Source organism: Phyllostomus discolor, chromosome 11 (genome assembly GCF_004126475.2).
Source record: "Phyllostomus discolor isolate MPI-MPIP mPhyDis1 chromosome 11, mPhyDis1.pri.v3, whole genome shotgun sequence".
NCBI classification, from domain to species: domain Eukaryota; kingdom Metazoa; phylum Chordata; class Mammalia; order Chiroptera; family Phyllostomidae; genus Phyllostomus; species Phyllostomus discolor.
The window spans coordinates 45650844-45675215 of record NC_040913.2 but is presented as its reverse complement, the minus strand read 5'-3'; the positions used below and the strand labels follow the sequence as shown (position 1 = coordinate 45675215).

At 42.7% G+C, this 24372-nt stretch overlaps 1 protein-coding gene across 2 annotated transcripts; it reads right to left on the bottom strand.

Moving 5' to 3' along the window:
- Positions 1–291: 291 nt before the first annotated feature.
- Positions 292–21657, bottom strand: SERP2 (stress associated endoplasmic reticulum protein family member 2). 2 transcript variants are annotated; one of them, XM_028526578.2, is made up of 3 exons: positions 21358–21654; positions 16450–16522; positions 292–730 (listed from the first exon to the last, which is right to left on the bottom strand). In XM_028526578.2, exons 1-3 carry the CDS (start codon positions 21439–21441, stop codon positions 690–692), a joined length of 198 nt encoding a protein of 65 aa, XP_028382379.1. In that variant the 5' UTR covers positions 21442–21654; the 3' UTR covers positions 292–689. The 2 variants fall into 2 exon arrangements, with proteins under 2 accessions (XP_028382379.1, XP_035867230.1); XM_036011337.1 differs by lacking the exon at positions 292–730 and adding an exon at positions 7148–7297 and having other exon boundaries at positions 21358–21657.
- Positions 21658–24372: the final 2715 nt, after the last annotated feature.

The window sequence follows — 24372 nt, the reverse complement described above, 5'->3', positions numbered from 1 at the left end:
ACTGAAGAAAAAGAACAACAACAAGAAAAAAGAGAGAGAAAGAATGAGAGAGAGAATTGTCAAATGTGTGGAAAACACAAGGTCATTAGAGCCATCGGCGGGGCTTCCTTTCAGGCAAAGACCTTGAGGTTAACCCAGCACCCTGCTGGGTAAAGCCATATCTAGATATGGCTCTAGGCCACAGATTCCCTGATTGCATCATCAAGGTCCCCACCTCTGGCTCCTAACCCTCCTGGAACTATTCTGACATTTTCTTTATTTCAGTTTTCTCACTGTAATCCACACATGATATAAGGTTGAACAAACACATTTATTTGTAAAACCAGTTCCCAGTGGAGGAGAGATTGTATCCACAGATTGCAAAGTGGTGATCATTCAGAGGGCCACATGCGTACATTCCTGAAACCAAAGGAAAAACCAAGTAGAGCACTTTGCAGACACTGGGGAGCTACCATCCTGCCAACAGAAAAGCAAAATGTCTTTTCCGCTCCAGAACACGGATGTACCAAGATGTCCTGTGAAAAGGCAATTTGGTCTGACATCCACGATGAAGTGATCAGGGAACAATTGCAGGAGCCTTTTGTTTTTTCTACTCTGTGTGGCCTGTTTGCTTCCCACAGATACCCGGCTAAGAGCTTAAGTGGTCCTCCACCCTCCAGCAGGAGGGGCAGTGTCAAATCCGGGCCTTCTCACATGCCCATCCTTATGCTCTGAATGATCTGAAAGATAGCTGAAAGAGGAAAACAAAACAGCTCAGACACCAGACAGCACACAGCTGGAAACCCAACCCCACAGGAGCCCTGCTTCAGCTGACCCTGGGCCCTTGACACATTAGCACACAACTGATTAGATATTTCCTAACATGGAGTTAAGTTAACAAAAGGTCAGTGAACTTCTCTAAAAAGGCGGCCTTGCTGTGTCTGCTGATGGATGCCTCAGGGATTTATAGATAACTCCTGCTAAGTCCACCAGGAGTAAAGGCCAGAAGTCCTCAGGGGCTGAGAGACTTGGTGCGCTTTCCTACAACATTCTGCTCCTGCTGGGGACATGGCTTTTGCCCAGGCACTGGGCTCCTTTAACAGGGCAGTGAGGCTGCCTTTTCAACATGGCTATGCCCTGGAAAACAAGCAGTCCTAGAGCTGGGCAGAGGGTGGGTGCTCATAGGGCAGATGCACGAAGCTGAGCCCCTGGCTGCCCCAACCCCGATGTAAGGGTCTCTTCTGGTCCCTTGTAACTTTCTGAAATTTGCCATCTCCCTTGGGAGCAATGCTGACTTAGTCAGGGCCCAGTCTTCACCATACCACCTCCTTTCCTGACACTGAGGGGTGGGCGGCCTGTAGGCCCCACAGAGAATTCCTGGGATCTGCACTTATTTCTGCCAGAGCTGTTTGCATAGCTCCCAAAATGGTTCTAGCTATTGGGTTTAAATGTGTCCCAGGAGAAGAAGGCCCCGATTGCTTTTGTAAGCCCTCCCCAGTGGGCAATACTGGTCAGTCTGGATGAAAACAATGATAGTAGCAACTACCATACAGTGAGGTGATTTTTATTTTTGAGGGGAGGCTAAGTATCATCTCATTTAATGTGTAAAAACAATAAACACTGAGTGCCCTGGGGTCTTGCCCCTTGTCACCTTCATAAAGTCATCCTGGAATATACCCAGGAGCACAGCTTCCGAAGTGACAGCAGTAAAACAGTTTATCCGGAACCCTCCGGGAAGAAAGGCATTCAACATTTCGTCACCTAAGTTAGTGAGTGCATGCTACCTGCCAGGCACTGTGCTTGGGGATCTGCAGGCAAATAATGCTGAGGCCCCATAATCTCAAGGCAGTGAGATCTGAAGGCTAGGTCAAACACTAATGCATTTTTTTTCTTAAAAATATAAAAAATAAAGAACCCTGGACAAATCATCACTACTTTCCTAAACTGGATACATGATATAAACCAAACATGATTTAATGTTAACTTCTCATGAATGCTCAGTGTGACCATAATGTAAAGCAGTAGTAGATCAGACTCCACTGTAATACTCTGTGGAGAGTGCACAGAATAGCTCTGGTTGGCTATACTTCTGGGTCCTCATTTCTGCTTCTTATTGTTGTTGTTTTTTGTCTCATTATTAGTATCTCTGATGTTACTACACTAATCTGCAGTGGGCTTTCTTCTATTATGTCACTGTAGACTAAGCTGAAATCAAAGATTGTTAGAATTATGTGTAAAATTAGAGCAAACCTGTTCTGTGTGACCATGGGAGGGGCTCTTCTCTAGATCCATCAAATGAGTTGATTCACCAACTTGACATTTAATTCTGGTTGCACTAGAGGTTTTCTTGGCCTAGTCTGGGGTTTGCGGAGAGTCTTGATAGAGGAAGTTGCTAGATGCATGAGAAAGTACCTTAACACAACGAATAAGCTCATAGAAATAGCTGATGTTTCTGTCCTCCCCTCCCAAAACTGACAGGAATAAAAATTAAATGAACTTTTGGTATTCAGGCTCAAGAGAAATGCTGGGAGGAAGTTGTACAGTCAGCATTAGGGACAACAATACTTATATCTACCATGCCTCAGGCTTTGTTTTTGGGATCAGGAAAACATCCCTAGTCTTGACAAAGTTACTATAGAGTGAAATGTCAGGGCCAGGTGAAACTGGGCTTGAAGTCCAGTTTTTCACTGGACAGATCATTTAATCTCATTGAACCATTTCCTCTTCTGTACAATGAGGACCATGGTGCTTGCAGGATTCTTCCAGGAATAGATGATATGACATATGGGGTCTGTCCAGAAGGTATCCAGCCATGTGATATGAAAAATAGAGACATTTATTGAAGAAGACACAAGAAACATTGAACATAGGACAATGACGCCTCAGTCCCCTTCAGGGTAGGCACCTTGGGACCTCATGCAGTTCTCTCAATGGGACACCGTCAGCTGTCCCATTGTATTTTCCTGAATCTCACTGATGGTCTGAAATATGTTCTCTTTCAAAGGTGATTTTAGTTTTCAGGTTTTGGGAAAATCAGGAGTTTCAGGGTGCCAAATTTGGGCTGTAGGGGGGCTGAGTTACCTGAGTGATTTGATGTTTCACCAAAAAACTCTGCACAAGACACGATGTATGGAGCAGGTGCATTGTCCTGATGAAGATGCCAATCACCAGTTGCCCATAGTGTGGCCTTCTGAATCATCCAAATAGCTTCCGCAGGGGAATATTCAAGCTTAACGCAAAATTTGGTTCAGATTCATTGCTCTACTTGCTCAGTCATTTTGAATGCAATGGCCACACAACACAAATGCTCACACAACAGCATCTACTTCCCCTACTGACCAATACAGTGAAGTCGTCATTATTCACGCATGCACATTCCAGTCCACTCTGCTTGGCTGCCAGGTTACATCAATGTTAGGCAAACAGTTGTTCTTATATTAACAATGGCTGGACTTTTTCTGGACAGACCTTGTATATGAAGCCTCCTTGTACATCCAGGATTTGATGATTGGGAGTTAGTGCTATTATTCCTACTATTACTATTACTTCAGCAATGACTGCCGCTTCTCCACATATGAACATGAAGACCAGAGGTCCACAGCGACCTGACACTCCCCAGAGGTGGGAACTTGGGAAAATTACTGAACAGTTTTAAGCCCTGACTTCCTTTAAAAATTATTTTATTGTTGTTCAATTACAGTTGTCTGCATTTACCCCCCACCACTCCCCTCAGCCCCAGTCATCAGTCCTGATTTCTGTATTTGAAAAATCTATAGATTGTACATACCTCAAAGGATTGCAAGGAATCAGTATAATGATATAAGTGAAACATGTACTTATAAAAGACGCTCAAAAATGTTCTCTCTCCCTTAATTTTATCTTCAGATAAGAAATCACTTCAGCAGGATATAGATCAACAAATAGAAAACAATCTGTGCCTTTAGTCCATCTTACTCCATTAGATTAACTCATGACTTTAAAAGTGCTAGGTAGTGATAAAACCACTCAATTCTTCTTAAGGAACTGCAACAAATTTCTCTAAAGAATCTTATACAAAATTTGCTTGTCTTAGAGTAGTAGAAACAAATATTCAAACAACCTATCTCTTTCTGAGTCTGCTTTAAAAATTAAAGATTATTCCTAACCTTAACTAAGTCCATGTAAAAATCTAATGGTCCTTAACATGTTTATATGTGACCCTTTAAAATTGAACCCTCTTGGTTAAATTATTTTGAATATTCTATTTTAAGTTTACCATTTGCCTCCACATCTAAGCTAATGGAGAGATGGTTGTGTTTATTATTCCTTCTTCAGTTGTGTCAATGTGTTTAAGAAGCCTTCAACATCCTATACTAATTATATTAATTGTGATTCTGTGTGCCTGCCAATAAGGACCCACAAAGTAACCCCAGCCTTCCAAGTGCTGACTTTCTGAGGCAGTGAACAGGAAGGGGGACAATATTGCTTTCAAAGTGGGAAAGGAAGTGGGGAGTCTAGACCCTGACAAGTTAATAACTTAACAGTGGGTGAACAAAACTGAGAAAATAGCTGAGCAGGCTGTAGGAAAGGGGCTGTGGGAAGACAGGACAGCAGGGAGGAGAGATGCCAAGAAAGGGAGGCACAGCAGGCATTCCAGGTCAGGGGCTCTGACCTTGGGTGGGTTGTGGAGGTACAGAGAAATTTAGGCTAGAGCAGAATCTAGCCTCTCACTTTCCCACCTATGTTTAGGATCCTATCGTCAGTTACCTGTGAAGATCACATCTTTCTTTTGTTCACCATCCCCTTTCAATGAAATCCTTAGGCTTTAACATGCAAGAATCACTCACATTCAAAAATCAAACAATCTATAAAAATCCTCCTGATTCCACATTCCTTCCCTGGTCACCATTGCCAAGCACTCCCTCCTTGAAACTCTTTCTTCCCTTGGCTTCTGTAACATTGTCTTCTAGTTTCTCATTTCCTCATTCTCTTTGGCTCTATACACTAAAGGTGTTTTATGGGTTCATTCTAACTCCACCTGACCAGTAAACAAGAATGGTATAGTTTCTCAATAAGCATTCTGGCTTTCTCCTCTTCATCACATTCTTTCTCTCTGGATGACCTCATCTTGGCCCACAATTTCAGTTGCCACTTAGCTTTTGAGGACTCACTCACCCATGTTTATTGCCAGCCCAGATGGGTCTCCTCCAAGCTCTAGAGCCACACCTTCAACCATCTTAGGTAGCTCAAAGGCACATCACACTCAACAGGACCTTCTCATGGTCTGTTCCCACTGTCAAATGGGGCATTTTTATCCTCCATCTTGCATGTAAAACAAAATACTAGTCATCCTTCACACCTCTAATTGATAACTGAGATTTATGAACGTTACCTAAGAATCTTGTGATTAGGCCCCTTCTCTCTGTTCCCGTCAGAAACCCGCCTCATCCAAAGGACCATCATCTTCCTTCAGGTGCCTGTGGTGACCTCCAAAGCTGCTCTACTCTTACAACTCTTCAGTCTTTTCAGATAGATTTATTCTTTAAGTAAAAACAGGTAAGATTGTGTCATCCCTGTGTTTAATGCACATCCAAAGCTTCCTTTTGCCCAATCCTTGATGAGGCCTCCATGACCTGTGTATCCTGGATCCTGTCATCTTGTCCAGGCTCATCTTTTATCACTCTTCTCCTCTCTTGGGTAATCCCTCCTGTTCTTGAAAGCTCTCTGCTCTTACTACAGGGCTTTTACACATGCCTTTTTTTTTCTGTGCAAAATACTTTTCCCAGCCCACCCTATTCCTTCACAATTCAAAAGTTATATCTTCAGAGAAGCCTTATTTGACCATCTGGAGCAAGGGTTTTCAAACTTGAGTGTGTCCCAATCACCTGAGGACATATGAAAACAGATATGCTAGACCCCACCCCCAGAATGTCTAATCCAATGGGTCTGGGGGTGGGGGCAATGAGAATGTGTATTTCTAACTAGTTCCCAGGTGATGCTAAGGCTGCTGGTCAGGGAACCACACTTTGGGAAACACTTACCCAGTGTATACCAGCCTTTTGGAGTATATGCTTTCACAGCCCTATATGCCTCTCCTCACACACTTCCATGTCTGAAGTTTTACATGTTTTAGCATAATTACTTGATTAGCTCACCTTGCTTCCCTACCAGACTGTAAGCTAAAGGAGAGCAGGGACCTTGGACGATTTTGCTCATGACCTTTCCCCTAGGCCTAGGTCAGCTCTGGGTACATAGTAAATATTTATTGAAGGAATGAAAGGTGAATAACTACTAAAGTTATAGAGGAAAATACATATTAAAAACATCAAATGCATAATTTGCAAGCTAAGAATCAGCATCAAGTAGATACCCTTAGATTTAAATGTCCCAAGAGCTCAGTCCCTGGAGGGGAAGCTATGTCATGACAGACCAACAACTCAAGGCCTGGGACTGTGTCATCCTAACTCACTCTTACCCTGGGGACTGACCTACCCCAGTTAACTAGGACTGCCAGAAGGGCACAGGAATCATTAGAAAGCTGGACAATAGGAAGGGCTGCCAGAAAGCTGTCCTGTCAGAAAGTAAAAAAGCTTCAGAAAGCCACTTTAATTGGAAATAAATACTTGATAGGAGAGATCCAGGAGGGTCCTGAGAAATTGATACAGACCAAAGGAATATCCTTAGGAGGATAATACAACTCTAGAAATTATACAACTTGATCATTTTTTTTTTCATTTAAAAAAAATGAAAGAAGAGCTGGTAAGAAAATTATGAACCCTGTGAGGTACAAGTAGAAATGTTAGGAGATGAGACATTGCAAAGATGGATCGTTATGCTCTCTAAAAGAATCAGTACAGAGAAAATCAAAAGCAAGGTGCCATTTTCTGGTAAGGTTTCCTGGTGGCTTCTCCAGAGATGGCAAAGAGGGAAAAGAGAGAGATGCTAGGGACAGGTAAGGGCAAGAATAACTGTTAAAAAATGGGATATTATTATCAAAGAAGGTGATGCAGACAGCAGAAACACTCTTCTGAGAAGGAGACTACACACAAACCCAAATGCTCCATGGGCACAGGGAAGATGGTGGTATATGACAAGGGAGGTCACAAGTCACCTTGTGGGAGCCAGTGGCTGATGAGCACGTCTCCAGATTGTCCACATTAGATCTCTAGGCCAGAGTTCCAGAGTAGACGTGCATCTTTGTCTTTCCTTGGTGGTGAAACAGAAGGGCTTCTCTAGGGCTGCTCTGTTCCTCAAACATCGGGGATGACTCCCTCTGCATGTCACAATTCTAGGAAAGTGCTGGTGGTCTCCAGCAAAGGCCAGTGTCTGTGTGGTTGACCTGTAAACATGGTGAATTTGAATCTGTCCCGGAGCACATGTCCATAAAAAAGTAAGGTGATGGGTGCCCGGTGGCCCAGTCAAAAAGCAGCCTTGACTTGGAGCAGACCCAGGATGGCTGCCCATCTGCTATCTCTGGACAATGCACTTTTTCTGGCAGGGAAAGTCGGAGATGTCTTAACAGAAATTCTTTTCAAGACACAGTCATATGTTAAAGGCTCAAAGTTGGTAGACCAGGGGACAGTATTTGCAGGAAAATGTAAGAGAGAGGGAACGCAGGGTAACAGAAAGCAGCTGGGTTTGGAGTTCAGGTTTGGGTACTAGTTTTCTCATTTCTTAGCATGGGATGCTGGCTGATTTCTTCTCTGAGCGTCAGTTTTGTGTGAGCAGAAGGAAAGTGTATTTGTAGGGCCTGGCATGAAGAAATGGCAGCCAAAGTAGCTGTGTGGACAGATCCTGTTCACCAGCATGGTCTAGTTTATAAAGAGTTCTTTCTAGAAATAGAGAAGAGTCTCCAACCACTTCTGCAGAAGTGATGCCACTGACCTATGGCTGACACATCCTGCCCTCTACTTGTCCAGGTATGGCTGGAGTTCATGCAGCTGCCTCGGTATTAAAGAGCTATGCCCCTCCACTCCAGGTGTTCTCATTGTCATCAAGCAATGTGACCGAAAGGTCACAATGTTATCTTTCTTTCCTTTTAAGCATTCAGAATCTTGGTCAGAACCTTGCCAAGGAAGTTAATAGCTGGGGAGATGGTATGGTGAAGGACCATTGACATAATGACAGTAACAACAAATATTTCAATACCATTAACATGACCCCACTAAACATTCATTAACCCTTAGGATTAATTTTCATGAGGATCCTAGGAGTCAGAAACCAGTACTAACCCTTTTAAGAATGGGAGAACTGAACTAAAGTGGGCATGAGTAACTTGGACAAGGCCACACAGCTAGCGGGTGGCAAAGGTGGGTTTCAAACCCGGGGAGGCTGGCCCTGGAGCTGGCACACATGTGGGTTAGTCTTTTTCTTCCTCCACATTATCCTTAACAAAAACACTGAGTCCTAGGAAGGGTGGGTGTTAGCTCTCCAGAAATGGAAAGGCCCCTAGCCCATATAGACAGGGGAACAGATGGGTGACTTGAAACATGAGGCTGAGAGAACGGGAGAAGCTGAGGCCCATCTGAGAATATCTCAGGTAATCACTTCTTCATACCTCTGTGAATACGTTGTCCTGAAAAGCACCTATCTGTGACATTATCTCTCTTCCCACCCCACCCCCACAGGTAGTGTCCCTGGAGGATATAGGAAAAGAGTACAGTGTGTGAATCAATGGACAAAGGAATGTCCGTGCCCAGAAACAGTGCAGCTGCTCATAGCTGATGGTGCCAAATAAACCTGGCCAGCTCCTGAAGGGTGTGAACTGCATTAGTGGGGGCCAGCTCGGGGCCACACAATTTCCTATTTGACGGGCAAAGAGGGTCCAGCTGGATATTCCCTTCTGTGGATAAAAACATCAGAATATCCAGCAACACACGGTGTACCCCATACACACAGACACAAACGAACACACAACACACACACACATACACACTACACACACTCACACACAGATCGCACTTCAAACAGAACAGCAGCTCTTTCATTTGTTTCTCTCTAGGATTTGAACAAAGAATTTTGCTGTTTGTTTTTTTTTTAAAGGCTACAAACCACTAGGCTTGATGTTTTCTTCTTAAATTACATTTAATTTCTTTTTAGTATGAAAGTGACTATGCTCATTGATGAAACTGGAAAATATAGAAAATTATGAAAAAAGTAACAGTTGCTGGTTAATTCGGATACCCTGGAGGTTTCCCTTTGATGGAAGATATAAGCCTCTCAGTTTCAGGAACACCCAGGTTTAGTAACCACTGAAATTCTCATAACCACTAATTAGGAAATGAAGATCAAGATTGGTTAGAGAGAGAAAAAAATAAAATTGAAATCAGGAATACATGAGGGAGAAGCAGTCCGAGGGAGGGCACTGGGGTGTGCCTGGTACAGAAGAGCTCCCATCAGGATCAGAGGATGGTGACCCGTTATCCCTGGCTGAGACCTCAGTGAGAGAACGGAGAAGGATACAACCACGCTGCAAAGAGCCGTACCTAAGATTGCTACTTCCTGTCATCGCACAGTATCACACTAGGACTTGGCAAAGGTAAATAATACTACAGGGTCACAAGAAGCATGATACGCTGACTAAATGACCAAACTGTCAGAACAACTGGCATGGTAAGGAAAAGACCTAATTTTGTCGAGTTCAGGAGGCATTGTAGTCAAAGAGGTAAGTTGAAAATGCAGAAGACGGTTATCCTGTGAACATTGTGGCACTTACACTGTATAAGGTTAGACCAGGGGCCGCAAAGATGAGCATGGGACCCTGCTGTTAATACCACAGTCATGACAGACATGAGTAATCAATTGCAGCACATTTTCGCATTAAATTTTGGTGTGGCCTCAGAATCTTTCTCACTAAGGCTTTTAGTAAAAGGCACATAAAAGATTTAAATGATCTTCTCACTAGGGCTGTTAAAAGAGCTGAGGATAAGAGGGAAGAAAAGCCAGGGCTCTGAGCACAAACAGCGGTGACTAGCATCATTAGTAGTCTGGGGAAGGGCATCACGACTGCTAGTGTCTTGTGAAGATAGCAGTCTTCACTGTCTCAAGCAGACATTCCAGGTCACACTTGTCTCTAAGTCTCGAGATGACAACAAGAACTCTTCAGAAGCTATTAAACAGTTCTCCCAAAGAGGTAGGTTTTGAAACCAAGGACTAAGAGAGCTGCAATGAGCTGCTTATCTGGGGAGAGGCTGCATTACTAGCAGAAATGAAAGATAATGTTTTTATAAAAATGGGGGTGTTTAGATCCTTTGGGCTTCAACGTGGATCTGGGGTCCTAGGAGATCAAATGCAGGTAAATGTAACCAGCTAAAAAGGTTCCAGCAACACAAAGACCCAGGAAAAGACTTGAACAAGACAATTTTCTGGCCTATTTGGAATAATCACCTGAGGGGGACCCCTAACAGGTATTTGAGAAGTAGGTCTTAGATTCTGACAGAAGGTATATACTATTAATAACAATAAAGCTGGTTACCAATTGAGCAAGACAAAGGACAAGATGGCCCTGAAATGCCCTGTCTGGATAACATTGTGTCTCAAAAGAACACATGGTCCCAAAGCTTTTCTATTTCACAAAGAAGACTTTTATAACAAAATAGTGGTTATGAAGGTTGCATTAAGGAAATGAAACATACATTTCACTTCTGATATTCAACTTAAAGTATGAACCCCTATTCATTGATTTTAGTCAGCATGTGGGTGCTTCCTTTTTCTTGCATGGGGAGGTCTAAAAGATTTCAATGCTTTATCTTGGGAAAATAGTCTCATGTACCCAGAGTGTCACCACTTAAAATTGTTCACACTCACACTTATCCTTGGAGTGAAGAGGCAAGGGACTACTGCTTTCTGAAAGATCCAGAAAAATGTGATGGCTGAGCCTGCCAATTAAAGGCTCAGCATGGGAGGATGAGAGGCACCTGCCCCATGGCCCACCATCCATCCCTGGAGCCACTCTTTTCTGTGAGGGCTACAGGGGCAGAGGTGGTGAAGGCTGAAGCTCCAGGTTTCAAGCATGTTGCAGGCCAGCACTTACATCCCTGAAAACATTCAATACCAGGACCACCTATGGAGGTGCTCCTGCGTCCATACTTGATTGGTAAGAGAATCAATACAGAGAGAGTAAATAAAGTGTCCAAGGTTATTCAGCTGATAAATAGCAAATCTAGGCCTTGAACCCACATCTGGCAGATTCCAAAATTCTCCCCTCCTCTGAGGCCTCTTAACCTATGACTGCCAACTGGTCAGGTTTCAAAGAAGTGTTTTGCCTAAGAGACCTTTTGCAATAGTGGAATGTGGAAATTTACTTACTTCCGGAGAGGGGTCTATTTAGGTAAAACTTCTTCAACTGCCTCTTAACAGGGCAGGGTATTAGAAATCACCACCATGTACTTGGACTTGGATCTTGGGGTCCTTGGCACATTCCCAGTGTTCTTATCCAATTTCTTGGTGAGGTGGTGGGTATTCCCTTGGTACATGTTGGGCCAGGGGTCTCTGGGTGCCTTGCCCCTGTACCTTCACTATTCTCCAAGTTTCTCTTCCTTCCCTTTCATTATCTTGCTCTTATCAGCACTGTAGATATGAAAGGCAAGAAAGAATACAGGAAAGAGACTGAGAAGCAAAGGGTCAAAGTTTGCTGGGACACATCACTCCCCATAATAAAGGGATCCTGCAGCCTCTTCCAGGTTTGTTAACTCGTTTTTCCACATAAAATGGAGTAAGGGTAACCAGTAAGTGAGCATGTACTTAAATGCCAGTATTTAACCAGCTTTAATTCTTTCCTGGGATATAGCTAGGAAAACAGATAAGATGTGCATTTCTTATTCCTTGCCTGACCTGATTATTTATTTACCCTAGGTACACCAATACTACTTTTAAAAAGTGCTGTGTTTTAAAAAGAACACTTTGCCCAACCAATCATCAGTTAGAAATATGGGTTAGTAGAGTAAGGTAATGAAAGCAAGGGGGTATTTTAAGAGAATGAGATCCACATCTTCACTAATATCAGAAGACCTCATATTTTTCCTGTCTGTATAAAATATACAAAATGGGAATAACTAATGACATGATATCCAAGAGGACAAATGGTCTCAAAGGTATCACTGGGACTTGGTGAAGTAGAACTTTACCCTGGCACATGGGTATATTTTGTTCAAAGGAAAGAGACCAGAGGGACACAAAGGGGTATGTGTCTGTAGAGGTATGGAAACTCCACCAGAAACTACAGTGATTTTGTGTGAGTGTCACAGAAAGAGCAGAAGTGAGGGTGTGCAGGACACAGGAGGATGATTGCATGTGAGGTGTAGATGGTCTCTCCTACTTTGGGTCACAGAACTGGAATAGAGGTGAGAAAGAACAGTACTAAGGGGCTTCAATCATCCTCCAACCAACAAGGCTTACTACATAAAACAGAGGAACTGGTAAAGGCAATGGTTAGACTTGAGGAAATCATATTCCTTTAAATGTAGAGAAAAGATAGGTGGGAACCTGTGGTCTGTGACCCTAAGAAGGGAGAAACTCAAGAGGGATAGTGGGCTCTGCAAAATGAACTGAACTGTGGCTAATCCCAGGAAGTGGGCAATGGGGACACATCTCAAGGTGCTGTTGTGTTTTTCATGATGTTTGGTTTAGAAAAGAACATATACAAAGATAAAAGAAAGGGCACAGTACCAGGGGCGAATGGAGAAGAGTGACACATTTCTGTGAGAGTAGTGCCCAGCTTGAGCTGAGGCTTGAAAAAAAATTGCTAAAGTTGTAAACAAAACAAAACAAAACAAAACATGGTGGTAGTAGATTATTCTTAGTTATGATTAAAAGAGGGATGAGGCCCAGGACTTAGGGATCGTGGCAGCATGTAAATGGGGCAGAGAAAGTAAGATGACCCAACTCCCATGTTATGTCTTGCCTCTCCATAAAAGCACAATGGTCTGAAATAGGAAGATGTAAAGAAGTGGCACTAAGGGAGTACGGGACACGAAGGTAGGGGGATGTGACATGCCAACGACTGCTGTATTTTCTCAGTCACATTAAGTCCAAATCTCCTGGCCCTGTGGTCCCCCATCCAGGCCCCTGGACAATCCTACAGAACGAGTAACAGAGCCAATGTGCTTGATCCTTGAAAAAACTCCTGCAGACTGGGAGGGTTCCAAAAGAGTGTCCCAATTTAGCCAAGGGAGAAAGATATAGTTTCTACTATATGTAAAAATATAATTTAGAGAGGATTTTTAAAGCCCTTTCAAAAGGATGACAATTGAGAACTAGCACAGGTTTGAGAAAAACAAGCCAGACCAAGTAACTGCATTGGCTTCCCTCCCCTCCCACGCAAGGGCACAGGCTGGGGAGGGCTGTGTGATGACTGGGCTTTGGCCACTCCTGAGCCTGGGGCACTATCTCAAGCCTCTGTGCCTTTGTTACATAGTGTTCCTTCAACTGGAATAACCTTCCCTTTGTCTGGCTGTTTGTTCTTCAAAACTCAGCTCAAACTGCACCTCCTCTGGGAAACTTTCTCTTCGGCCCAGTATGATCTGGAAGTCCCTTCTATAGCCTGATTGATTGTGTTCTCCCAAATTCATATGTTGAAATTTCCAATGTGATGGGTAGAAGGTTGGGCTTTTGGGAGGTGATAAGGTCCTGAGAGTAGAGGCCTCAGCAATGGAATTAATGCTTTTAAAAAAGAGTCCCCAGAGAGTTCCCTATCCCCTTCTGTAATACATAAAGGTACCATATGAAGATACAAAGAAAAATCTGTTACCAGAAAGAGGGCTCTCACCTGACCATGCTGGCACCTAAATCTGACTTCCAACCTCCAGAACTGTGAGCAATACATTTCTGCTGCTTATAAGCCCCCCAGACTGTAGTATTTTGTTACAGCAGCCTGATCAGACTAAGACAATCCCTTATCCGTGGTCTCTAAGCACTCTAGGCACTCTACTATCACAGCACTCTCTCCCTGAATTACAACGACAGCTTCTTTATCTGCCTCCACCAGTGTCTGTAGGTCCTGAAGGAGGTTGTAGTTTCAAAGCCTGGCACAGGGCCAGGTACACAAGGGACCCTCAAGACATGGTGATTGTTGGCAGGAGTTCTGTTGAGAGGTTCAAAGTCAACCTGAAGGGAGTTGTCTCTAACTGTGTTCCAGGGACTTCTCCAGGTTCAGACTTTTACCAGTGACTTGGAGAAATAATGTACTTTCAGAGGCCATAAAGCTGGGAAAGAAAGATAATTAGATAAAAGTCTCAAGGTTCAAGATCTAACAATATACAGTCTGGCCATAAAACTTGAAAACATAGACAAGTTTTTTTATATTGATTGATTTTTTAATTTTTCTGTGGCATGTTAAGGCACAGGTGTTTTTGTCTTGTTTTGGGATAAAAACCAGAGAAACATCATCTGAGACAAATCATCACAAATATGCAGACACTGAGGAAAATGTTGCATCAATGCACCCAAGTCACTGAACTACGCTCTGAACTATACATTACTAAAGAAAGACAATACGTTGAATATATTGTGTATTGTCACTGACCACATTGCACATTATAATGTAATATTGGTAAGCCATTTATTTGCATGTTCTTCTGTGTTTCCAGAGTTTATGGCTACTCTGTAGAAAGACAACTGAAACTAACAATAAAATTTTAATATAAATATTCATGAAGCTTTATGTTAGGTCTCAAAAAAGTTAATTGGATATCTACAGTATGCAGAATATCTGGCTTTATTCATTCGTCCATTGATCCATCCATCCAGCCAGCCATACTGAGCACTCACAATATGTAAAATACTGTAGTAGGATCTACAAATTTAGTGAAAAATAAACATTTCTTTTCTTGATCTTATATTCTAGTAGAGAGAAATGGATAATAAGTAAGCAAACAAAATAATTTCAAATGTTGATGAGAGCTATGAATAAAATAAAACAATGTATGATGGGGTTAGGTAGCTGCATCTCTAGAGCGTGCAGGAAGTTTATGTAAAGAAGATCTTGGTGGGGTCTGGCTGGCACCCTGATGTGATTCTAGAATGTGTTGTGACTGTTCAAAATAAACTGCAAGCTGGGTCATAGTAATAGAAGCAGAGCACTGAGGTTAAGGGCAGTGACAATCTTACTGCCTCTGTAGCATCTACAGCGTGTCTAGACCAACTTCTGCAGTAGCAAATATTATTCTTTAGAAGAGTCATGGCATGTATCTAGAAAACACATCTTATGAGGCCAGATTGAGAGAACTATGGGGATTTAGCTAGCAGAAGGAACCACTAGGTAGTCATCTTTAAAACATCCAAAGATTCAAGATGTTCAGAAGAGAACAAGTCCCTGCTATGTGACGCCAGGAGTCTACACCTGAGTTACTGAGGAAACAGTACAGTGTAGTTCAAAAGAGTGGGGACACTTCTACTAGAATTAGACCCATACAGAAATGAGAGAGGCTTTTGAAGAAGTATTCCAGCAGAGGATGGGTAAACTCTTTTAAAGATGAGGGATCCCATATTGGGCAAAGGATTCCCTTTGTGGACATAGCTTTGGGAAAGAAGCACAGTTTTATTTCTTTGAGTGGAAGATCTTTTCATCTTGGAATGCCAAATCATCTTTAAAATATTTGAGCCTCAACAACAATCACACCAAATCTTTTGGATCTTTCCTTCCTCCTAAGAGCTTTTGTTTCCTTGGAAGAGTGGTTTCTTGAAGAACAGAGACATTGATCTGCCCCTAGTCATGGGTGTCTCTTGACATTGGAGCAGAATGATGTCTTTGTGGGAGGCCTGGTTCCTTGCAGGAAGATGTGGACTCTTGTCCTTCCTTGCCTCAGCAACAGTGAGGTGGTAAAGAGGGGACCCTCTGACTGCCTACCTTATGGTTAATATTAAGAAGTAACCTCCACTCGCCAATACTTCAGAGACCCAACACCTGGGGACCAGAAATTATGTCAAGACTCCCAACTAGAATTCAACTAGAAACGACTGCATGATCCTTTTTCTCAAGTCTCCTCATTGTATGTGTATTTGCATGTCAGTGTAAGTGAAGCTCTCTGAACTTGTCACCTTCCAGTATGAGCTGACTGTACCTTGAGGCTCAGGTAAAAGGCTCAGTTCTATGTAGAAGCATGATCAAGCTTCCTCTTACGCAGAAGACCTTCCCTTTCTCTGGAGTGTGGATTTATCTCAGTCAGAGAGGTGCTCCACTTTCTGTTTTAAATGCTGTTAGACTGTGTTTTCACAAAAAGGTTCAACTGAACTCTAAAGCGTATACAGAGCCGGCTTAATTGCTCTGCGTAATCATTTTATGATTATAACTTGATAGTATATCAATTCTATCTCTACTCATATTTGGTTTGCTATAATAGAAACTAAGTCAAAGCCATTTAGATCAAGGCCTCAGGCAGAAATTAACTTGAATCTCAGACTAACATATGTTTTGTCTATTTACCTTGTGAATAAAACATGTGTTTTGAAGGAGAGAGGAGAATATGGGACACAAGGTTAGTAAAAAACCCATACCTGAGCCACAGACAACAAAAACAAACAGTGCCAACAGCCATGGTCCCACAGGGTATTTTTCTTCTTGCGGTCTCTAAAAGAGAATGGGAGAAAGTAGGATTAGGGTCATTAATTTAGGGAACATTGAGTACTGCTAGTTACTGTACTAGGAACTGGGGCTTCCACTATAGATAAGACAGACTGAGTGTCAATGCCCAATGAGCAGATAGAGATGAATAAAGTCAGTTGTAAAGGATCAAGGTTTAAAAATATTCATCAATAACCTTACTTACATTCCTGTAATTCAATGAACTTGGTGGTCTTAAATAGTCTGGGAACAGGATATAAATACATAAAACCAATACAGTGATTTGGGAACCAAAAATGATATTACTAATAATTACTTCCATTTGTTGAAAGTACATTCTATGTCAGATGCTTACTCAGAAGTCTACATCCACTATTTCCAGCACTCACAACTCCATGCAACTCCATTCTACACTTGAGAAGTGAGGCTCAAATTTGTTAGCTTGAGCAAGAGCTGGGATTCAAATTTAGGTCTGCCTCATTACAGAGCCTGGGTGTTTTCCACTGATAACCTTCATTAAAATTTTTAAAAATTTATTAATTTGAGAAAGAGAGAAATATCACTTTGTTGTTCCACTTTTTAACCCATTCATGGGTTGCTTTGCATTTGTGCCCCAACCAAATACTGAACCTGCAACCTTGGTGCATCTGGATGACACTCCCACCAACTAAGCTAGCCAGCCAGGGCCAACATATTCATTTTTAACTCTTGCATCTGGAATTCCAAGTAGGGTCACAGAGCACAGCCATGTTCTCAAAATCTATGTTCTAAAAAATTTGAGAAGGCAGTGCAGTGGAAATCCTTGGAATCACAGAAGTACCACAGCAACTGTGAATGGATGTGAGGGAAGCAGCATTTTTAATAAAATTCCTAATATTTGTGAAGCTTACACTTTGGAGAAATTTCTGCATTCCCTGGAATGCAGAGGGGTGCTGTTGGACCCATGCCAATCCAGCCCTCCATACCTCCTGCTCTTCTCAAACTCAAAGCACAGACGTGATAAGAACATCCCTCTACAGCCCCTCTAGGTCTACTGCAGGTAGGGCTTGGTCCTTAAAAATCAAATCAAATGATAGAAGAACAAAATTTTTTGACAGCCTTCTGAAAACACAGTGAATTTCTCAAATAAAAAGGGAGAAGGTAGAGTGAAAAAAGTCGTACTCACTATTTGCTCATTAGTGTGAGCCCAAAATAGGCCATAGACAATACAAATTAAAGAACTAATTTTTATTATAGATAAGATAACAGTTCTTTGGCTCACAGCTTACTGGTTAACTTTCTTAGAGAGTCTTCTCTCTTTTACCTCAATTGGTTCACTTTTCATTTACGTTGCCACGTACTTTTTCTTGATATTTATCACAGTTTGTATCTCTATTTATTTTTGTGATAATGTGTTTAATGTCTGGCTCACCACTAGGCTGCAGGCCCCACAAGGGCAGTCACTTTCTCTTTCACGTATCACTGTATAGCAATGCCTAATATAGAACTTAAACATAGTAGATGTTTAATAAGTGTTAATTAAAGAAGGAATAAGCATACAAGGTTCATTAAACATGATTTCTTAGGTCAGGTAAAGACAGAGTCTAGGAAGGATATTGTCTTTTTTAATATACTTCCTAATTGGTGATATGGTTATCCTTGCTTTTTTTTTTTTTTTTTTTTTTTTTTCTAGAGAAGTATGGATTCAAGTGGCAGTGGCAGGGAGACTCTAAGGATTGAAACCACTCCCTTCTCTGTCCTTGACAGGCTCATATCTACCACAGCTCTTGTATGAGGGCAAATCACACTGCAAGGAAAGACGTGGTTGCTCTTGACTAGACAAGGACAAAATCAGCTTTATATAATTGCATAAGATAACATTAACTAGCATTTTTATTGTGTCATGCTTTAGGACTAAAGACCAAGTCAAAGTGAGGTCAAGTAAATAGTAGACATATTAAATAAAATTACCTGAACAATGTGTGACATTTATCCCTTCCCATCCTCTTTCACTAACTTCCTAACAATTTGTCATGATTGACCAGAAACCAACTCTGTTACTGTCATCCTTCTAAAGTTATATAAAAATTCATTTTGCCCCATCTCCAGCAAAGCCAACAAATGAATTCAGAAGCTTGAAAATGAATTATTGGTCTAGTCATGTACCAAATGAAGTCCTTTATTTTTTTCTTTGCAGAAAAACACAAATTATTAACATGCAGAGCTTGGAGCAAAAAACATTTTTGATGACATTTCCCAGTGAAGCAATATTATTTGGGAACTTTCAGAGCTCAAGAACACCCTGGTGATCATAATACCAATATATCCTTTTTGAGAGTCTATGTTACTTTTGGGGGGGAAGTGGTGCCCAGCACAGTCCCATTGGGACAATTCACCTAACCCTGAATCTATTGCCAGGAAAGGTAAGAAAAGCAGTAGAATCTCACAAATTACATGGTTCATTTCAAATAGGAGTTGCTACTTCCTGAGGCTCCAAAATGTCAGGGGATGGCTTTCCCTGTGATAACAGCAGGGTAACTCAGAACTCTGAAATTTAAATTCCCTCTTCATTTTGAAGAAGTCACTACTGTATAATCATGAAATGATTATTCAATTTCTCTGTTTCTTGGCTTTATCTGTTATCTGGGGGAATAATGTTGATTCACTCCATAGCTATTGGCTAGTAATAAAATACTAAAGTATCTGCATACAATTAAAGGGCTTTGCTTCTGAATGATTAGTCCAAATTTTCCATTAGAATCTGTTTATCTGTCTCCATTTATTGAATTGCATCTAAACAAGTTATCCCTTGCAAGTTAATTCTTTCAAGGTCTAATCATTTTGGCCTATAATTAGGAAAATAAAATTTAAGATTTAAAGTGTTGCTTTTTAAAAGACAATTTCATTTTTTGCTTTTGGATGCTGATCCATTTATAATAAGGCTAACCCAAAGCTCTCCTAACCAAAGGAAAATAAACATACATTGTGGCTTGGTTTGGAAACCTTTCATTACAAAATTAGTAGGGCCATTTAAAAATACTCACAGGTGCTAGGCACTTTTGAAGGGTCTATTCCATGGTATGTCAGAACTTATTAAAATGCACTCATACCACAGATTAAATATCATTTGAAAGTTCTGAAAGTTGTGTTAACTTGAACGGCAGGTGAATACATTTTCTAGATAAATAGGTTTTCTCCAATTTTTTTCTATTTTCTTTTATATTAGAGCCAATAATTTTCATTTCAGGTCCCAAACAAAAATTACATGGTCCTGAAAAGCTAGAAGTGGCAGATACTGAGTTTACAAAGCCTAATGGATAAAACAGCTCTGCAAATTAGTTCCTGTTTTGTTACTACTTTTACAGTCAGATAAGTTATCAACCAAGTTCAGTTAACAACTGAATGCTGGTTCTTTAGTTCATTAAAAAGAATCACACAACTAGAGATTTTCAGTATTATCAGTTAGTGTATACAATATCCTAGGAAGAGTTGATATCCTAAGGATATAAAATCTTGAATAGTTAACATCAGTTAGAAATTGACAATGTTAATGAACAGCAAGTGTTTTTGTAAATAAAAATAAATAGGGAAAACAGACTTATGTGATAGATGGTTCCAATTCAAAGGCACATTGACATTTTGCTGGCCACTCATAACTAAATGATCTAACTTTCAAGTGAGAAAATTTCAAGCATGACTTAAACCTGGAGCTGTGCACAAAGGCCTGAGTACAGCTGAGTTTGATCCTAAGGTTTCCCTGCCATAGCATTGCTTAGTTTTGCAAGAATTCTAGTCTAATGATTGTGGATTCAGCTTTTTGCTCAGTTAATCAAAGCGGCATCATTTCTTTGGCTAAAAGGACTTGTCTCATCAAATCTGCATGCTTTTGCAGCCAAACCCCCAGCTTCAGTTGGAGTTTCATTTAAGTGCCTTTGCTCATGGTCTTGGAGACTCACATTGCTCAACAATTCATCCAAGGCACGCTTCTGAATGTCCAAAATCATAGGCCTAGCATTTTCTGTTGAAGATAATTTGCATTGCTAAAAGAAACCCCAGTGCACACAAGGCACAATTTTACTTAAAACTTGCTGTAAAGTTTTAATCTACAGTTTTGAGGGCACAGAATGCCTGGCAATAAACTAGTCTCTAAAGTTCTGGATCATACCATCAGAATGGGCCTGAATTCACAGGGTGAACAAGAGGAAAGTTGCATTTAAACTTAAGCCCAGACTTAAAAGCCCTCACTAGAGAAAAGGCAAAATAGGAGAATGGAGGGAAATATGGGCAAGAATCTCATGCCGCTTTTCCAACTTACACAGAGAAAACATGATAAAGGGACTGGAAAGAAAAACCCTGGTGTGTGTTGGTTGGGTATGTGCAAGGGGTGAAGCCTGGGAGCGGGTGATGATAAATAGCATTTATTAATTCATTCACTCACTCACTAATACACACATTCATCACTTATTTAACAAACGTTCTAGCACCTAACAAGTTCAGGACCCTGTGTCAAGCAGTTGCCTTAACAGTTCCTGTAACAGCGATTGCCCTCTTCCCTAGAGACAAAGGCTGAATTCTCGCTCCCGTGGTAGCCCCATCAGCCACCCCAAAAGGGTCATGACCAACCAGGGTCCTCTCCGTTCACGCCCAAGACAGCACCGAGGAGTCCCGCGCCGCCCAGAGCCTAGCTCTCCGAACCTACTCGGCCAGTTTGTCAAGAGGGGCGGGCCGGGCGCGGAGGAGCTGGGAAAACTGGCCTTAAGCCTGCAGCCGCCCCGCCAGGCCCCGCCCCGCCCCGCCCCGCCCCGCCCCACTCCTCTCCGGGCGCAGCCCGCTCTGCAGGCTCTGCACCGCCTCCACCTTACCAGGGTTTTGGCTACGTTCCCCCTCTGGGTGATGTTTTTGCTGTGCTTCTCATTAGCCATCCGGATCCGCTGTTTGGCCACCATGGCTTGGGCTCTTGGAAGTGCTCTCAACTCCCACCTGCAAAGATGCCCCGCGTGAGCCCCGTACCGGGCCGAGAGCGTCCGGTGGGCCCCGGGCGCTGCAGGTGGCAAGGCGCGGTCCTCGAGCCTCGCGTAGCCCGCTCCCCAACCCCCAACGAGCCAGCTCCAGAGAGAGGCCGGAGCTCGGACGGAAGTAATCTTTCATCTCAGGAAACCCTCTCCTACTTCCTCGCCATCCTTCCGGTCCCCCCAACTACCTAACCAGCGCGGCCGTAGGCTGTGCCGCTGCGTGTACTCCCGCACCCAGTGGCCAGAGAGCAGCGCGCGGACCCACTCGGGCCCTGGCGGTGTCGCTGTCTCGCGGGGGAGCGCGGTGGGTCCGAGGGTTCAGCGGCTGCGGGCTTTGTGTGCGCATAAGGGATGCGGTTTCAGCCGCCTATGGGTTCCTCGGCCAGGGATCCGCCAAGTCCTGAGGAAAGGATTGGGATGTGGATGCATCTGCACCGCTGTCCCCCTGGCCTAGGGCTGGACCAAAGCCTAAGGTCGAGTCGGGGGCGGGGGCATCCTCAAAAGACAAGTAGGACCAGTACAGGGCTGAGCTCCATGCTGTTGTGGAACAGTCCAAAGGAACCTCCCCTTTAAGTGTCTGGGGAAGGCCCCTGTGCTAGGGAAGCCCACTGCGGGATCTTTCTCAAATGCTGCAGAAAGGGTCAGAACTCCCCAGGGATGAGAATAAGGGGGAGTGAGGATGGAGGTTGGGCAGGTCTTGCTTTGATAGGTATGAGTGTTACATGGAAGACAGGCCTGCAACACATCTAAGTGAAACTTGGAGAAAGGATGAGGAGGTCATGGGCCTGTAGCCCAAATCAGATTGCGTGGTCACTGCCCAAATGTGGGTAGCTTTGACTAGCTTTGGCTCCCTACCTGCCGCAAGCAGCCAGGATTTCCTCCCGCCACTCCCAAGGGAAGTGAACTGGGAAATTCCCTGCAGTACAGCGATACATCTCAAAGATCTATGTGACTCACAGACATTCCTATTAGGGCCTTACAGATTGCCTGGTTGGGTGGGGATGAGGGGAAGTTCCGTCCTTTACTTTTCTACATGCTCTGCAAATCAGAGTTATCTCTTAGAAGCTTAGAAGAATTGAGAAGAGGTGAAACTTCAGCCTGGAAGATTTGGGGCAGTGGGACGTGGTAGGGAAGAAGAGCTGTGGCTTTAGACCATATGTGGGTAGTGTGCCCTCGCCCTTCCCTTGCAGGCATTTGAGCCTGCGGTTCTATAGGATTTGTATGGGTAAAATTCCTCTGTGTCAGTGGGAAGTTAAGGAGAGCATTTTTTATTTCAGGGCCTTTTACTAAGCTCATCCCCATTTCTCTTGCCACTTCTTATCATTCAAGCTTTAATACAAACTGTTCTGGGCTGCTTTTGGTAATTTAGAAGACAGAATTTCTCTCAGATTATTAGTCAAGTCTGGTCATTCTTTTTTCTACTCTAGAATTCAGATAAGTTTCCAGACTGGCTTCTATCAGCTTCTTAATCATTACCACCAACATTACCACCATTATTATAGGACTACAAACAAAGTAGGCCCAACTCGAGTTCCACGATTTTAATAACAATTGACTTTGGGAGGGGTGGGTAGAGGGATGGAGGGGGCACCACTATGTCAGCGGCTCTTGCTGAGCTTAGCTGTGTGTGAGGGCCAGCAAAAGGCCTGGGCAGGAGGCATAAGATAGGTCCCCACACCTGGGTGGAGTACAGACCTGGCTCTGAGGTGTTCCTGACATTAAAGAAAAGATACAGAGATGGTTTTCCCTTTGGGCCTGCAAGAGGCTTTCTTAAATGAGACACATGCCTTCCCACAGGCTCAGGTGAGCTGCCTTATTTGGGAAAAATATTTATCTTAACTCCTGATTCCTGCTTGTTAATGACCAATTTTACTCCTTTGCCTGCTATACTTCACTTGATAATGCTTTCAGTTAGTTAGTTACAAATGCACCACAGGTGACGAACACAAAGCCTGTGGGCCGGATCTCCACCTTGTTTTATCCACCTTGTTTTATCCGGCCTGGCACCTTGTTTCTACCCAGCAGCAGCACGGAGCTCTTGCTTCACTGTTAAGGAGTAGTTACATTTATACAGTCCTAAAATTACATTCCGCCCTTTGAAGGCAACCGCAAAGCTGATGTGGGCCCCCAATGAAAATGAATTGATATCCCTGAAATACACTGTATTCCCACAGTAAACATTCAAACAGAAAAATGATATGAAGTGAAAAGTAAAGATCTCCTCTTCCCTGCCCCCAGCCACGAATTCCAAAGGTCTATAAGCTCCCCTTCCAGTATTTTTATTCATATACAAGCCTTCCTACAGTCCTTTATTAAAAAAATCATACTATACAGTTTTGCCACTTGACTTTCTCAATTTATTGACAATATTATCACATCTCATGTCACCCTTTTTTAAAATATAGCTGCATAGGACCTCATAATATGATTCTACAGTAAACATGTTCAACTAACTTTGGATGGTTATTTCCAGGTTTTTTTATTTATTTTTTAATCATTGTTCAAATGCAGTTTTCTCCTTTTTACTCCCAATCCAGTCCCCACTCCCACCCCTCCCCACTTCCCTCCCATTACCACCCTCCCCTTAGTTTATGACCATGTGTCCTTTAAGTTTGTTCCTGTGAACCCTTCCCACTATCCCCTTAAATTCCTTCTACTCTCCCCTGTGGTCACTGTCAGTCTGTCCTCTATTTCAGTGTCTTTGGTTACATTTTGTTTGTTTGTTTTGTTATTTAGGTTCCTGTTAAAGGTGAGATCATATGGTATTTGTCTTTCACTGCCTGGCTTGTTTCACTTAGCATAATATTCTCCAGCTCCATCCATTCTGTTGCATAGGATAGGAACTCCTTTCTTTCTGCTGCATAG